This window comes from Artibeus jamaicensis, unplaced genomic scaffold, assembly GCF_021234435.1.
Source record: "Artibeus jamaicensis isolate MK-2021 breed Jamaican fruit bat unplaced genomic scaffold, CSHL_Jam_final contig_252, whole genome shotgun sequence".
Lineage (NCBI taxonomy): Eukaryota > Metazoa > Chordata > Mammalia > Chiroptera > Phyllostomidae > Artibeus > Artibeus jamaicensis.
Window position 1 is genome coordinate 1503615 of NW_026521538.1, and position 17889 is coordinate 1521503.

At 34.2% G+C, this 17889-nt stretch overlaps 1 protein-coding gene across 10 annotated transcripts in view; it reads left to right on the forward strand.

Moving 5' to 3' along the window:
- The window catches only part of LCOR (ligand dependent nuclear receptor corepressor), a 150823-nt gene that overhangs the window by 87848 nt on the left and 45086 nt on the right, over positions 1-17889 (forward strand). For 9 of the 10 annotated variants that reach the window (XM_037138919.2, XM_037138924.2, XM_037138925.2 and 6 more), the window contains one exon: positions 13727-13853. In XM_037138919.2, coding sequence (XP_036994814.2) covers positions 13727-13853 — 127 coding nt within the window. Of the gene's footprint in view, positions 1-7039; positions 7076-13726; positions 13854-17889 lie in introns of those variants that run through there. The other variant, XM_037138921.2, reaches the window with a different exon arrangement.

Consider the following 17889-nt stretch of genomic DNA (forward strand, 5'->3'; position numbering starts at 1 on the left):
TTATCTTATAAAATGAAACTCTATACTCTAAACAACTCCTCCTCTCGCGTTCCTCTAGGTCTCAACAGCCACCATTTTGCTTTTGGTTCCTGTGAGTTGACTGCTCTGGGTACCTCATATAAGTAGAGTCATACAGTATTTGTTATTCTGTGGCTTATTTTACTTAGCATAATATCCTCAAGGTTTAGTCATGTTGTAGCAATTCAGAATTTCCTTTTTTTAAGGAAGAATAATATTTCATTATATATAGCACATTTTATTTTCATCCAGCAATGGATTGCTTCCACCTTTTGTAAATAGTGTTGTTATGAACATTGGTGTACAAATTTCTTCAAGACCATGTTTTTGGGCTTACACCCATAAATGGAATTGCTGGATCATAAAATAGTTCTATTTTAAATTTTTTGAGGGACCACCAAACTGTTTTCACATCAGTTGCACCATTTACATTCCTACCAACAGTGCATAATATGACTATATCTCTTCCAACATTCAAACATCTATTACTTTCTGTTCTTTGTTTTTATAACCATCCTGATAGAGGTGAGGTAGTATCTCATTGCGGTTTTCGTGTGCATTCTTTACTGATAAGTAATGCTGAGCATCTTCTCCTGTGCTTTTTGGCCATTTGTATATGTTCTTTGGAGAAATGTTTGTCAGGTCCTTTGCCCATTAAAAGAAAGACATTTAATAAATTGTTTATTTGGAAATTGATAAATTTAAGCATACTAAACTAAAACTTTATACAATCAAGACTATCTTAGCAATGTGAAGGCATACTCAATGAAACTATTTGCACAGATCTGAATGTTTTGTAAATAGCATAATCATTGCATTAACATAGCCTGGATGTACAGTGTTTCTTCTAGGGGTTTTATAGTTTTAGGCCTTTAATCCATTTTGAGTTGATTTTTATATGTGGTATAAAGTAAGGATCCAACTTCATGTTTATGCATATGCATAATATGGGGGCATTATTTCTGGGCTTTTTATTCCATTCCATTTTTCTTTGTGTCTGTCTTTATGCCAGTTCCATATTGTTTTGATTACTGTAGTTTTGAAATTAGGAAGTGTGGTGTCTCCAACTTTGTTTTCTTTTTCAAGATCGTTTGGCTCTTTGGGGTCCTTGAAATTTCTTAAGAATTTTTAGGATGGATTTTTTTATTTATGAAAAAAGCACCCTTGAGATTTTGATAGTAGTTACATTAAATCTGTAGATCATTTTGTGTAGAATGGACATCTTAACAACATTAAGTCTTTTCCTATTTGTTGCTTATCTTTTTTCCCTTTTTTTAGAGTTTAGAAAACCATTTATTTTATTTTTTTTATGTTAAGTTACAGTTGTCCCCATCCCTTCCCCTCCCCATTTCTCTCCCTTGCCCCACCCAACCCCTACCCCTGAAGACAACCCCCATCCCATTGTCCTCGACCATGGGTCCTTTGTACACATTCCTTGACTTGACCCTTCCCCTTCTTTACCTCGTTATCCTCCTCCCCCCCTCACCTCTGGTCACTGTCCATTTGTTCTTTATTTCCATGTTTCTGGTTCTTTTTTGCTCATTTGTTTGTTTTGTTGTTTAGGTTCCACTTATAGGTGAAATTATATGGTATTCGTCTTTCACTGCCTGGCTTATTTCACTTAGCATAATGCTCTCCAGATCCATCCATGCTGTCGCAAAGGGTAGAAGTTCCTTCTTTCTTTCTGCTGCATAGTATTCCATTGTGTAAACATACCATAGGTTTTTGATGCACTCATTTACTGATGGGCACTTAGATTGCTTCCAGCACTTGGCTATTGTAAATTGTGCTACTGTGAACATGGGGGTGCATAGGTTCTTTTGAATTGGTATTTCAAGATTCTTAGGGTATAATTCCAGCAGTGGAATCGCTGGATTAAAAGGCAATTTCATTTTTAGTTTCTGAGGAAATTCAATACTGTTTTCCACAGTGCCTGCACCTGCCTACATTCCCACCAACAATGTACTCAAAGGTTCCCTTTTCTCCACAACCTTCCCAGCACTTGTTTGTTGATTTGTTTATGGTCACTAATTGGTGTGAAATGGTATTGCATTGCAGTTTTAATTTGCACTTCTCTGATGGCTAGTGATGCTGAGCATCCTTCCATATGCCTATGGGCTCTCTGTATGTCCTCCTTGAAGAAGTGTCTGTTCAGGTCCTTTGCCCATTTTTTAATTGGATTATTTGTCTTCTTGGTGTGGAGGCGTGTGAGTTTTTTATATATTTTGGAGATCAAACCCTTGCCCGACATATCATTGGCAAAGATGTTTTCCCATACTGTTGGTTCCCTTTTTATTTTGCTGTTTTCTTTAGCCATGCAGCTTTTCAATTTGATGTAGTCCCATGTGTTTATTCTTTCTTTTATCTTTTTTCTTCTAACACATTTCTTCAGTTTCTTATTTCTAAAGTTAAAATCAACAACTATGTATTTCACTCTCAGTATGTCAGAAGCACTGGACATTGTGGTTGACATACTGTGAGGGATTAAAAAGAAGTTTTAGCCACAGATGCTACTTTCAAGAAATTTTTAGTCTAATGGAGGCAGTAAAAAATACATATCTGTATAAACAAATATAATAAGGGTTATGAAACCGTGCTGTTAGAGCAGTATAAAGTGCTTTAGGAGTTTAGAAAATGGCAAGATTACCCTTAGCTAGGCTTTAACACTGTTGCCTCAAATATGCAGTTGGATATTTTTGTGTTTATAGTGGTCTTGGGCATCTACAGACATCCACAGTCATTATAGAGAACAGATAGAAATTCAGGAAGTCTTCTGATTGAGATTGGGCTGTGGATGAAAATTGAAATAGTATAAACTTTTCATTTCCAACACTGGAAGAATGGAAGAAACCATTGCTACTGACTTGTGGCTTGCATTTATCTTTTAATGTTTATAATAACTTGTACGTGTATAATGGAAAAAAACTAACAGTAAATGCTGATTATAGATATTGGCGAATTAAATATAATGGTAGTAATAGTCACTTGCCACTTACACTGTAGTATTTATTTTTATGAACAGTAGTAGCAATTAGACACACTGATGAGAGTCACTCATGGTAGGTTTGTTGTACATTTTGAATACCATTTTTAATTTGCAATGTGCATTCAGCCTTCAGCCTTTGTAATTTTCTTATTTAACTTGATATTCTGCTTAACAAAATTGAGGGTAACATTGATACACAGTAAAAGAGTATGACCAGTTAAAATGCCAGATCCCTTTTTCCTAATACTTGCTGGCATTCAAAATAAAAGGACGTAGGAGAGTGGCATTTAAATCAATGAGTTGCATCTTGTCTATTTTATTTAGTTCATTGCTGAAATGTCACTGAGACATGGGTAGTGGACTTGGCTGTAGTTGTAGGCCCATGATCTCCTCAGGTAGGCCTTTCTAAAAGAGTTTATATACAATAAAACCCACATACATACACATGCTTCTGATTCCCAGATTTTTCTGTACCACATGATAAGAATTTTTAAATAAATATCAAATATTTAAGTAAATCCAGGCATAAAGTGGGTATGGTCTTCCATTTAGATAGGAATGGTTCTAAAATTTCACTTCTTAAGTTTTGTATCATACTCCTGAAAATCTAGGCCATCTTACTTTTTCTAAGTGAAACTGATCGATATTTCTTTCATTTCTTTTCTCTTCTTTTTTCATTTCTTTCATTTCATTTCTTTTCTTTTGAGGTGTTATCTCGCAAAAAAATAATCAACAATGTAAGCATCCTCCCCCATTTCTTTCCTAATATTTAACACTCATAAGGTGACAACTATTAGAGTTACAAAAGAATCTTTTAAGAAATGTTAATTTCTACTTTTTATTTAAAGTTTAACTTGATTAACTGTTTACTGTCATAAGGGCTAACTTCCATGCTGCCATAATTTTGTTGCTTTACTCAATAATGCCCTTGCTATGTCTGGAACCACTATAGCTACTTTTGTTACAATTCTTGGAGAACGTTAATAATTCTCCCAGTGGTTAGCAAACTATGGTCTTTCTTCAAATCCAGCTCACAGCATGTTTTTATTATGTCTGCAAACTAAAAACAAAAACAAACAAAACCCGAAAACCTTTTTTTTAGAAAAGGAGAGAGATGCAGCAGAGACTGTATCATATGAGTATATATATGGGCTACAAAGCCTAAAATACTTATTATCTTGCCCTTGACAGGAAATTTTTTACTCTGTTTTGGATATCTTCATCAGTTCATTGAGATACTAACTTCCATATCCTACTTACTCTCTTTTTTTTCTTCTTTTTCTTCTTTTTCTTCATTCTGTGTATCAGAACAACCCATAACACAAGCAAATATAATTTAATGGCAAGACAGCTGGGATTATGGAGGAGATGATGCAAAGAGACAGGGGCCCTGGCTGGTGTGGCTCAGTGGATTGAATGCCAGCATGCAAACCAAAGGATACCTGGTTCAATTCCCAGTCAGGGCACATGCCTGGGTTGTGGGCCAGGTCCTCAATAGGGGGTATGCGAGAGGTAACTACACACTGATGTTTCTTTCCCTCTCTTTCTCCCTCCCTCCCTTGCCCTTTCTCTAAAAATAAATAAATAAAATCTTTAAAGAAAAAAAGATCTGACTTGTAGAAAAAAGTAGGGTTCAGCATTTACCCACCATACTTATTTTAACTATTCTACTTTGAAATAATTTCACATTTATAGAAAAGTTATAAGAACAGCACAAAAACTTTTGTGTACCCTTCACCTAGTTTACCAATTGTTAACCTTTTGCCAAATTTGCCTTATTCATTCCCTTTCATAGGTCTTACACATTTTCCTGAACCATATGAGAATAAGTTACAGACATTATACCCCTAATACCTCTTTATTCTTAAACATTTCCATGGATATTTTCCTATATCCTAAGAATAAGGATAGCCATTTCATTAACTATACAGTACAGTTACCAAAAATCAGAAAAGTTAACTTAATATCAAATCTATAGATCTCATTCAAATTTTACCAGTTGTCGCAAAGACTTGTTTATTTACCTCCTCCTTTAGTTCAAAATTCAATTTAAGATTATTCATTTAATTTGATTTTCACTACTCTTTGGTAACCTTTAATCTGAAATGGTTCCTCAGCCTTATAAAATTTATTTACTTATTTATAATAACATTGACATTTCAAAAAGAGTACAGGCCACTTATTTCACAGAATGTCACTCAGTTTATGTTTTACGATGCTTTCTTTGTGGTTAAATTTAGTCATGATCTTTTAGCAGGAATATTAAATAAGCGATTTGTATCCTTGGCAGTGCGTCACATCATGAAGCACCCAATATCAGTTCAGTAGGTGATATTGACTGTTGCGCAACCATCAGCCTCCTTATCATGATTTATATCTAAGGATATAGCAGAAATTGAAACGTCATCAATTTATGGCCATTGACAGTATATCTGTTCAGAATACTATGCAAAGAAGTACATGGCAAGTAAAAAGTACTGTTCAGAAGTACGCTTGCTTGAGGAAAAAAGCACATGAGGTTTTGAAAAATAAGTGTTGTGTTTGTGACTCTAAAATGTAAGCAAAGATCTTTGATGTCAAGTGATTAATTCAGGTGTCAAAATTCAGTGATACGTACAGCATCTAGTATCTTTAATACCCCGAGGTATTTTTTAACGACTTCTTTATTGAGGTAGTATTTATTTATATGCAATAAAATTTATCCATTTAAGAGTAAAGATTCATGGATTTTGATAAATATAAAGTTTATAACCACCAGGACAATGTGGAACAGTTCCCTTACCCTAAAAAGTTTTCTTGTGCTCCCTTTTAGTCAGTCCCTTTTCCCAGACCCCCACACCCAAGTATTCACTGTAGTTTTGTTTTACCTTTTCTAGAATATTAGATATTAGGAATCACACAGTATGTAGTCTTTTATATTTGACCTCTGTCACTTAGCATTCTTGTTTTTGTACATAATTTTTTGTTTCTTTTTATTGCTGAGTACATCTACATGGTATGGATATTCCACTATTTGATTATTCATTCGCATTTTACTTTTCATTTCTCTGGGGTAAATACCTAGAGTTGGAATTACTGGGTAGTACTATAATTGTATATGTAACCTTCTAAGATACTACCATCTGGTTCACCAAAGTGACTGAACTATTTTGTGTTTCCATCAACAGTGTATGAAAATTCCATTGTTCCACATCTTACCAATATTTGGTGTTAGTCTTTTGTAGCTTTAGCCACTCTGGTGGATCTGTAGTGGTATCTTACTGTGATTTTAATTTTCATTTCCCTGATGATTAGTGATGTTGAGCATCTTTCTATATACATGTCCTATGTGAAACATTTGTTGGAATCTTTTGCCATTTTTAAAAACTTACTAAGCTTCAACATTTTTATATAATCTATATAAAACCCTTTGCCAGTTTTATTCTCTTAAAATTTATGCTTTTTATGCCCTGTTTGAGAAATCTCTGCCTGATCCAGTATCAAACACACAAGAAAATCTCATATTTTCTTCTAGTTTAGTAGTGTTTACTCATGTTTTGATATCTGATTCATTTCTGGTTAATTTTTCTATATGGTGTGAGTTAAGTGTTGAGGTATATTTTAATCCATAAGATAATCCACTTGTTCTAGCACCATTTGTTGAAAGGCCCTTCCTTTCCCCCATTTAATTACTTTGGCATCTTTGTTAAGTCAGTTGACCATACACATGCGGGTATAATTTTGGACCATGTTCTCTGCTATTGAACTATATATTTCTATCCTTATACCAGTACCACAGTGTCTTAATTATTGTATCTTTATATCTGGAAGTCAAGTAGTATGAACCTTTAAACTTGTTTTGCTCACCTAGATCCTTGACTTTTATATAAAATTTTTTAATGAATTTACCAATTCTTCAAAAGGATTTATAGAATTTTTATTATAATTGCTTGAACTAATAGATTAATTTAGAGAGAATGGCTATGTTAACAATATTGAGTCTTCTAGTTTCTGATTATGGTTTATCTTATCTTTATGTCTTTTTTATATTCTCTCAGGGGTGTTTTGTACTGTCATTTCCCTTCAGTCTGAGTAAGTTCCTTTAACATTTCTAGTACTACAGAAAGATAACTACTTTGTAGAGAAAAACATAAACTGTTTAATCTGAAAAGATCTTTTGAGTGTTTGTTTTATTGTCGCTCCCCAAATGGTCATAAACTGTGCTACAAGAGTTATATAGTTAGAGATAACCAAAAGCTCAGTAAAGAATTTGAAGTCTTTTCTACTGAAGAATATCCCAGCCCATTCAGTATTATATCTCCTTCCCTGCTTTGGATGATGGATCATTACTTCTCTTTACTGCCGCCTCTTTCTACCACCCTCAGAGTTCCCTTAAAAGATATTACCTTAAAAGGATATTGCAAAATTGACACAAGCTGTTGAGGCTATCAGAATATAGCAAGTGAAGATAAATGACTTGCACTTTCCCCTGAAAGCTAGATACAAAATTATGCCTTACACACACACACAGTCTTCATTTATACCAACATTAGTGGTTAGAAAATAAAGGAAACATGCTTTTTCATAATGACAGAAATGGAAAATAAATGTATGGGAACTATATATATGAATAAAAAACAATTTTAATTGAGATTTATTAAAGCCTACTTGGATAAATATAAATCAGTTCCTACAAGAGAAGACTGAATATTTTTAAAGATATTACTTATTTCCGAATTAGTTTAAGTATAACTCTATTTAGATTTTTTTTTAAGCCACCATCTTTTGGGGGAGCTGGTGGTGATAAGAACAGAATTGACTAGGTAATTTTAAGTACAGTCTGAAAGAATAAAGCTACAATGGCCAGGATATTTTGGAAAATATGAATAACAAGTAGGGATTTGCCTTCTCAAATACTAAGACTTATTGTAAATATAAGATAATTTTTAAAGTATGATACTAATGATTTCTTTCCAGTTCTTTATTAAGGAAAGAGCTTTTAAATAAGCATAATGACGATTCCCTATCCGAGAGCTACAGAATTGAAGCTTTGGGAGTATGTTCCAGTATATATGCTTTCAAGCTTATAATAGATTTCTCACATGACAGAAAATACCTCTGCCTAAGAGTCAACTAGTCTAGGTGGACCAATTCCTGAATCCTGAAGGAAGTAACTCCCAGGAGATTTCAGTTCAAATCTCCAACTTTATTTCTATTAAGTTCTGGATAATAAATTAAAAGAACAATTGATTTTGATTGTCACTTCATTTTGAGTGTGTGTATGTGTGTGTGTGCATATGTATAAATAAATTGTTTTGCCATACCATATGTAATGACTCCTGGAATTTAGATGGGGGGGAGTGGCATTTAATTGTTTTCTTTAACTTTCTATCTCCTAGTAATTGTTTTACCTCTATAGTTATTTGTCATATGAACTGTTTTGTTCTTCTTGGTTCATTTAATTTTGGTATATGTATGTACAGTGAGACAGAATGAGCTATATTTTGTTCATACATCATTGCTATACATTTTTAACATGGTGAACAGATGTAGTTGAAAAAAGTATATGATTTTTTTGTTATATTTTCATCTTTGGCTATTCTGGATACAGCAAGATAAACAATAATTTAATTGGTGAAAATTATTATAAAACAACCATTTAAACTCTTAAAGCAGTTACTCAAAAAGGCATATAGCAAATGAAGAATCACTTATTCAAAAAATCTACTAAATCTGAGTAAGAACAACAAGAATCTGTGGCATCTGAGTCAGGATTTACTCCTATCTAACCCCTGAGCTCAGCTTGAGGGAAGCTCTTCACTGAGCAGGAAGGACAGACCAGGGGCATTTCTCATACCTTCTAGCTTCTTGTTAGAGATAGTTTTTTCTAGGGAAGTAAGGTCAAAAGGCCTTGGGCTCCCTTTTAGCACTCAGTCTTTACTCAGAGTGAAAGCTTATTCCAGGTGCAGCAGGCTGAGAATAGTGGGTCCCAGTTGCCCTGAGCCATGCCTTATTCATGAAGCAGAAGTTCCATGCCAGGAACTTTTGAGAGTTTCATAGAGCGAGCACAGTTCTCACCCAGATAACTGAAACACTGTGTCAGCCCCCGTTTCTTGTACCATGGCACAAAAGTTCTTCCCAAGGGAAAGACAGGCCTTAAGAACAGAATACTCTGTAGCTCTCCCAAGGAAGCTGACTTTATTTGGAATAAAGTGGGCACAAAGATGTTGAAAATGATGAAAGTCTTTGTGTAAACAGTGAAGAGGATGCTAGAGCAACGAGTGAAATAGCAGACAAGTTAGAAGTTTAACAGAATCAGGAGAAAAAAGACAACTAGGAAGAGCCCTCCTGGAGTTTTGGAGCAAGCTTCAAAGACTGCCAACACCCTGCCCCAGCAAAGAGGCCCCACTTTTATTGGATCAGACTGTGGTGCAATTTATGCTATAGGGTGTGGCGAGAATAGTAGAACAATTATTGGAGGCTAACAGCTGGGTGTTCAGTACCACTACAGACAGATCAGCCAGAAGCTTTTCTGAAAGGAAGACCCAAGAAAGAAACTGCCAGAGTCCACCTGTACCCACAGTCATTCCTGGAAGACAGAGAGACTGGGCATGCTCAAGACACCTCCTGTGAGAAATGATGTCAGAGGCTGCACAGTACTGGGTAAATAGACTTCAAACTAGAGATAAAGAGGGACATTTTCTAATGATAAAAAGGTCAGTTTATCAGGAAGACTTTATTAAATCCTCAACAACAGAACCCCAAAATGCATGAAGCAAAATGTGACAGAATTAAAGAGGGAAGCATATAATGGATGGAGCATCTACGCAAAAGATCAACAAAGATAGAAGACTTGAACAACACTATGCATGAGCTAGATTAACAAACATCTATAGAGCACTTCACCCAGCAAGAGCAAGGTTGCTGAATATAGCATTCTTTAAAAAAAGTACTAGCGGTCAACAATCTGACCATGAAATTAAGAAAACAATTTAGTTTACAATAGCATGAAAAAGAACAAAATACTAGGAATAAATTTAACACTGTGAGACTTGTACACTGTAAAATATAAAACATTGTTGAAAGAAACTAAAGAAGATCTAAGTAAATGGGAAAGCATATGTACACTGTAAATTATAAAACATTGTTGAAACTAAGTAAATGGGAAAGCGTCCTATGTTCATCGGAAAACTGCATATTATGAAAGCATTCAGTCGGAAGACTGAATATTATGAAGACGGCACTACTCCCCAAAACGATCTACAGAGTCGGTGCATTCCCACAAAAATTCTCCAGCTGACCTCTTTGGAGAAATTCACAAGCTTGATCTTAAAATTCAAGGGACCCCAAATAGCCAAAATAATCTTATAAAAGAACAAATTGAAAGGACTTAAACTTGGCAATTTCAAAAGTTACTATAAAACTACAGTGATCAACACAGTGTGTTACTGGCATGAGGTATAGATCAATGGAATAGAGTTGTATGTCTGGAACTAAAATAATGGCCAGTGATTTTGCACAAAGGAAGTTGAGCCACTTTTTAATACCCTATATGAAAATTTACTCATGAATTATAGACCTAAATGTAAGTCCTAAAACTAAAACTTAGAAGAAAACATAGGAGTAAATCTGCATGACCTCAGTTTAGCCATTAGTTTTTCAGATACAATACCAAAAGCACAAATGACAAAAGAACATAGATCAATTTTAATTCATTAAAAATAAAAACTTCTGTACTACCAACTGTAGCATCAGGGATATGACAAAGTTCACAGATGGGAGAAATATTTTAAAATCATATATCTGATAATAGAGTTGTATTCAGAATATGTCAAGAATTCTTACAACTAAACAACAAAAAGGTAAATAGCCCAATTAGAAACTGGGCAAGCATATGAATAGACATTTCTCTGAAAAAAAGTATATTTAAATGGCCAATAAGCATATGAAGAGATGCTTAACATCATTAGCCATGAGGGGAATGCAAATCTAAACCACAAGACACAACTTCTCATGTACTAGGATGATGTGATTGATCAAAAAGACAACAAGTGTTTATGAGTATATGGAGAAATGAAACCCTTATTATCGCTGTGGGGAATACGCAATTAGAGCAGCTGCTTTGGAAAATGGTTTGGCACTTCCTCAAAATGGTAAACATAGTTAACATATGATCCAGAAATTCCACTACTAAGTACATATATCCAAGAGAAATGAAAATATACACCCACAGAAGTGAAAATATACATCCACACAAAAACACAAATATTAAAAGCAGCATTATTCATATGATAGCCAAAAAGCAGAAACAATCCAAGTACTCATCAACTGGTAAATGGATAAAATGTAGTATAGTTTATACAATGGAATATTATTTGGGAATAAAGAAGGAAGGAAGTACTACATGCCATGACTTAGATGTCATTTAAAGCATTATTCTAGGAGAAAGATGTCAGTCACCAAAAAACCAAATGTTGTATCATTTTATTCACATGAAATGTCCAGGATAGGCAAATCTGTAAAGACAAAAAGTAGTATAGTGGTTGTGTAAGGCCAGGCAATTAGGAGAATGGGAAGTGACTGTTCAATGGACTCAGGGTATTGGGGGGTGCATACAAAAATATTCTAAAATTAGATAATGGCAATATTTTCACACCTGAATAGGCTAAAAAATAATATTTTATACTTTAAATGGGTGAATCGTATAGAATGTGTATTATATCTCGATAAAACTGTTTAAAAACAAACAGGTGTGGCCATAATTGATATGCACCAACTAAAAGTAAGCAGTTCAAATGTAGATATTTTTTTCAAAGTCTGAATTGACTGAATGTGGGACCAAGTTCATTACAATTTATGCCCTGTAATGTCTGTTTTTTAAAAATCACTAAACAGTCAAGTGGCATTAACAGTTGAGGATTTTATTGGATTGTTTAATACAGACATACCTCATTTTATTGCATTTCACTTTATTGTGGTGTATGGATGCTATGTTTTTAAAAATTGAAGGCAAGGCCCTCCACCGGCAAAAAGATAACGATGCTTTATTGTGGTGGGGTGGGACCAAACCTGCAATATCACCAACATATGTCTGTACTGTTCCTAATACCTTTTTAGATGTTAAAATCTATATCACAATGAAATTATTTGTAGTTGATCTTTAAAAGACACTCCCTTAATAATTTTTTTTAGTCCATGAGAGACAGTGTTGGAAAATGCAGCTATAATAAAGGTTTTGGTAATATAACAAAATATTTTATTTAGAAAGTTTTAAACAATGTGACAAACGTAGCTTACCTTTTATAGAAATGTTAAGGGATCGCTGAGTATGCAAGAGAGTTCTTCATATTAAAGTATTGGTTACATCATCGATGCTAAATGTGTCTTTGCAAAATACATATTTTAGTTGTGCTGTTGACACAGTTTGGGTGATGCAGAAATCATAGCAAGCTGGTTGCAGATATCACTGGGTGTATTTAAAATCTTTGAGAAAGTCATTTGTGACTTATAACATGCCTTCAGTGTCTTGTTTGACATTGTACCAAGGTATTTTCTCATTTTTTTATTTAGAGAACTTTAAAATTTTCCATTATATGCTTATAACTAAATGCATGTGTTGATACATTGCAGTAATTTCAAGTAAATTACATGCACTGGAACATAAGAACACTTAAAACATTTACTTTGCTTTTCTTTATAATCTTTTGTTCTGTTACCATAGTTTCCTCTTTACTGTTTAGCTACAAGAATGGGAGTAAGTGCAAAGCGTTGTTAACCTAGTCCTGTGCTCCTGCAGTCTGAAAGCAGGTTCTGACAGTCTCTGGGAGTCTAGGGCAGTGTTTTTGAAACTTTCGATCAGGCCCTACGTTTTTATATTGCAAACATGTTCAAGCATACATACAGTACTGAAATGTTTCCCTTTAAAACATTTGATAACCTGGCTGGTCTGGCTCAGTGGATTGAGTGCCAGCCTGCAACTCAAAGGGCCACCAGTTCAGTTCCCAGTCAGGGCACCTGCTTGGGTTGCAGGCTGGGTCCCCAGTAGCGGTACATGAGAGGCAACCACACACTGATGTTTCTCTCTCTCCTTTAAAAAAAAATTGATGCCCTCTCCTTTTCAGTTCTTTTTCTCAAATGCTAGTTTTGACCTATTTCACAAAATTATTAATTTCATATAATTATTATGAAGATTTTTGAAAGCTACAGTTTGTAAAATAGTGCTCTAGGAACAAAATTGTGAATTCAAATATATTCTTTTTGAGTTTTCCCTCCTAATGACCTTTTAAAAATGTTTGTTTTGTGTGTGGAGAATGCAGATCTCATACTCCAAGGGCAGATAAGATTTGCAAATGAGACTTGGGGTTTAAGGGGTTTTTTGTTTGTTTTTGTTTCTTTTGCTGAGTTGAGTTGTCTGTGAACTGCTATAGTATAGGAAGAACCAATGTACTTGAATGTTCAAGGAAATTTTTCCTTTAGTAATTATAGTTTAACTGTAAATTTTAAACAAAACTCGTAAACAAAAAACATGGATAAAACCACCCAAAGTGTATTTTTATATTCACTTTGCTTTTTTGTACTTTTCGTGGCAATAAATTTTGTCCTGATATGAAGTTTAAAAATATTTTAATTATATTAAACTGATTTGTCCTATCTGTTGTTAGTATTTGTCATTTTTACATCTGTGCTTTTGATATTGAATGGAGAAAGATACTTGTGCAAATATTTCACCAAATATTTTTGCAGGGACACTTAGTCGGTCTGGATGAACCAGCTTCGGGAGCTGGGCAGGAAGCTCTGCTTAAACAAGCAAAACTCATTCGATTCGAGAGACAAGCAGAAGAGTTCCTCAATGCAGTCTTTTATAGAAAAGGTTGGTGCCAGTAAAGAATGACATTTAGCATCTGCTTGTCTTGTATTAATCTTAATTTCCATGCCATTTTTTAAAAGATTGCCACTTTAAAAAATACTCTCTACATAACACTTTATAATTCTCTATGTTTCTTTGGTCAAGTTAAATTTCAAATAGGGGCCCTGGCTGGTGTAGCTCAGCGGATTGAGCGCGGGCCTGCGAACCATGCGATCACAGTTCGATTCCCAGTCAGGGCACATGCCTGGGTTGCAGGCCAGTTCCCAGTGGGGGACACATGAGAGGCAACCACACACTGATGTTTCTCTCTCTCTCTTTCTCCTTTCCTTCCCCTCTCTCTGAAAATAAATAAATAAAATATTTTAAAAATTTTTCAAATAGGGTAAGGCAATCCTGCTCCCTTTCTTTTACTCTGAATTGATGGTGCCATGTAAGTTTTAGTTAAATAATTTTTAAAATCATTATGAAAGTCTCAATATTGCAAGGTTTCGGTCTGTATTTTGTTAGTTAGATTTTCTTACATAAACAGTTACTTTTTATCACTGATAACTCTAAAACTAACTATAAAATTTTAGTGATTTCTCACTGAAATATGACTTGGAAAAACAATGTAAAGTTATATCTGAAATTAGATTTGCAAGCATTTTCTCTCCTTGACACAGTCTTATTACTTCACTAAATATTTTCACTTATTAAAATTGGAAAGCCCTGGCTGGTGTAGTTCAGTGGATTGAGCATGGTCCTGCGTGCAAACCAAAGGGTCGCCAGTTCGATTCCCAGTCAGGGCACATGCCTCGGCTGCAGGCCAGGTCCCCAGTTGGGGGCATGTGAGAGGCAACCACACATTGATGTTTCTCTGCCTCTCTTTCTCCTTCCCCTCCCCTTTCCCCTTTCTCTAATAAATAAATAAAATCTTTAAGAAAGCTGAAAAAAATTGGAGAAAAAAGTTCATTATTATAAAATAAAATTTCCTCCACACATTTGAGGTGGATCTGTTGTATTTTTCTATTTCTTTTTCTCCTTGAAACTTTTGTACACTTGTTTCACATTTCTCTATCCTAAAAGTGTAATTATTACCAGCTTATTATCTTTTAGAAGCTTCCATTTTAGCAGAGTCTTTACCTTGAAAATATTCTTTCTAAATAGATTTTTAGCCCTGGCTGGTGTTGCTCAGTTGGTTGGAGCATCATCCCACTTCAGTTACAGGTTTGATTCCCATCAGGGCATAGACCTAGGTTGCAAATTTGGTCCCTGGTCTGGTCATATACTTTCCCCAGTCTATTATGTACAGGAGGCAGCCAATGCTTCTCTCTGTTACTGACTTTCCTCTTTTCTTTATTTCTCTCTAAAAGCAATGGGCAAAAAAGTTCTTGAGTGAGGATAAAAACAATAATAAACAGATTTTTAATCTTTAGCGGAGTCAGTGGTTCTCTTTAATGTAGTTTCCACCTCTCATTCCTCTGGAAATTCACTTCTGCCCTCTGAAGTCTGAAAGCTGATGTTTGCCTGATTAAGTACTGAATCTGATGAGTTGGTTAAAATCAGAGACCAGCTGGGCTTCTGTGTAATGTAATTGATGTTTTCAAAAGGGAATATGTGGTAAAATATAATATAAAATTAAGGGATGCACAAGATGATTGTTTTCAGTGAAATTTTTAAGAAGTTTCTTCTATCACTAAATTAAATCTTTAGTGCATTCTGTTTTTTCTTTTAATGACATCCTCTTATACCCGGTGACGTAAAGCTCCCAACCGATGCTCCTGCACTTATTGTGTCAGAATGATGAGGCATCTAAAGATGATGAGGCTCATCTTATTGTCTCAGTAAAGTATCCTGAATTCCAAAGTTATGTTCAAAATAGTAATATTCTTAGTTTCTTTTATGAACATTTGATTGTTTTATTAAAGTAATTCACATCTAAAGTATAAATGACTGGTAGATCAATTCAGTCAGTTTATTAACTGAATAAAATCTCTTTAAAGCTTCTTTGCTGTGCACTGAGTCACAGGTCTCCTGTCTCAGCAAACATATTATTATCTGAAAAGAATAGCTCCTCTCCCTAATGTACATGGAGGAACCTCTTTTCATCCACCGTTTGCTTAAAGGGAGTTACTTTTCCACTAGTCCCATCTCTTTCTCCTATAGGGATAACTTACATTGAGGTTTTTATAGTTTCATTTAGTAATTAAACTTCAGGGAACGTAACAGAGAAATTGTTACCCTAACATCAGTCTTAGAATAAACTTCAAGAGATGAGAATTCCTTGAATTTGTATGTCAAGTTGTGTGTTTTTATACTGCTGATACTGCTATCAGAAAAAGAACTACTATTTGCAATCGAAATTCTCTCTGCCTTGCTTTATGTATTAATATTGTTATTTAGATGTTTTACATATATAAATACATCAAATGAGCATAACTACTCTTGAAATTAATGCTTAAATGTTTATTATCTAGAGATATGACAGGCAATTTATAGTCAGAAGAGAATAGTTTGTTTTGAAAAAAAATTCAGATACTTGGATTTAGTCCTTTCTTTCCAATATTGCACATCATATGTTATAAATAAATGAGTATGAAAAGGTTTTATGTCACTAGATAGAAACATTAGTGCAACAAAAGTAGGCTTCTGTGGTCTGGACTTTATTTAAGAACAGTGTACCTTCTACCACTGTTAGGATCACATTTCTTTTCAGCTTGTTTTGTCACTTGTGTTAAGGAAATTTGACACTTTTCTAAAAGTTAAAGGTCCATTTTTAAAACATACAGGTGGATGCGAGGCAGCTTTTATATGTTTTTCTGTAGTTTAATTTTGATTTGACTTTTTATTTTACTCAATTGTGCATGTTCCCCAAGGCATGGCTCTGTTTATAGATACAGTGTTTTAAGTAAGTGAAGAAATGAAAAATGTTCAAGATACTTCTTTTTAATTGATATAAGAGAGAGAGATTTGTTGTTCCTCTTATTTATACATTCATTGGTTGATTATTGTGCCCTAACTGGGGACCAAACCTGCAACCTTGGCATATTGGGATGACACTCCAATCAACTGAGCTGGGCGAGAAAAAGAAGCTTTCAAAAGACATAGAAAAAATGGCAGAAATGTCATCAATTAATAAACATGAATTGTGTTTCATAATTGTTATTCATTTAACAAAAGGCAAAATATGCTCTAATGATTTAAAGCTCAAAGGTAACAATTTGTGGTATTTATCCTAAAACTTTGACTCTTATGAATGAATCTCTAATTATATTTATTAATCTAGTTAAACACAGAGACATCTCATAAATTACTTCATTTTGCTTCCTATTTGGAAACTTCTTTATATATTACATATTCTTCAGCTTTTGAGGGGATATGTTAATAGAGTAAAACTTGAAATTATATATAGTTTCATTTGGAGGGTTGTATGCTACTTTAAAAAAATGGATCTTAAGTGGAAAGTTAAATGAATAAGAAAACTCATTCAGTAGAAAGATTTAAAAAGTGGTATATGGCTAAAATGTTTATTAAAACATTTAAGGAACCATTTTTAGTAACTGTATTAACTTCTGAAAACTAATTCAGTACCTATATTTTCATACCCTGTAGCATACTTACAGTCTTTATGTATAGAGAGGAAAATTAGAGTGGGAAGTACTTCTTTCTAGTAGAACAGAAATGTTATTACAGTAGAACAAATCTTGTTAAACTGCAGAAAATAATATCCAGGCTTTCTAATCATCTTCTGGTATTACTGAATATTGTCCCTCAGAAAATTGTCTGTTTTTAGGAGTCCAGTAAGGTTTCGAGGTGTGATGTGTGTATGTTTTTTTGTGAAGTTAATGGATTTTAGTAGTGAGTTTTTTTCTAAATTTATAAATCAACTCAAATGCCTCACAGCTCCACCTTCCATAGTTAATATTTAAAAGACTAAAGAAACTTAGGTTTTCTGAGATCTTCTAAGCCTCACAAATACGGTGGGGGAAGTAAAGCTCACCGGTGGAACATTAAGATCAGGGGCTGTTTTAATCAAGGGTCTGTTGCTAACTATCTGTAC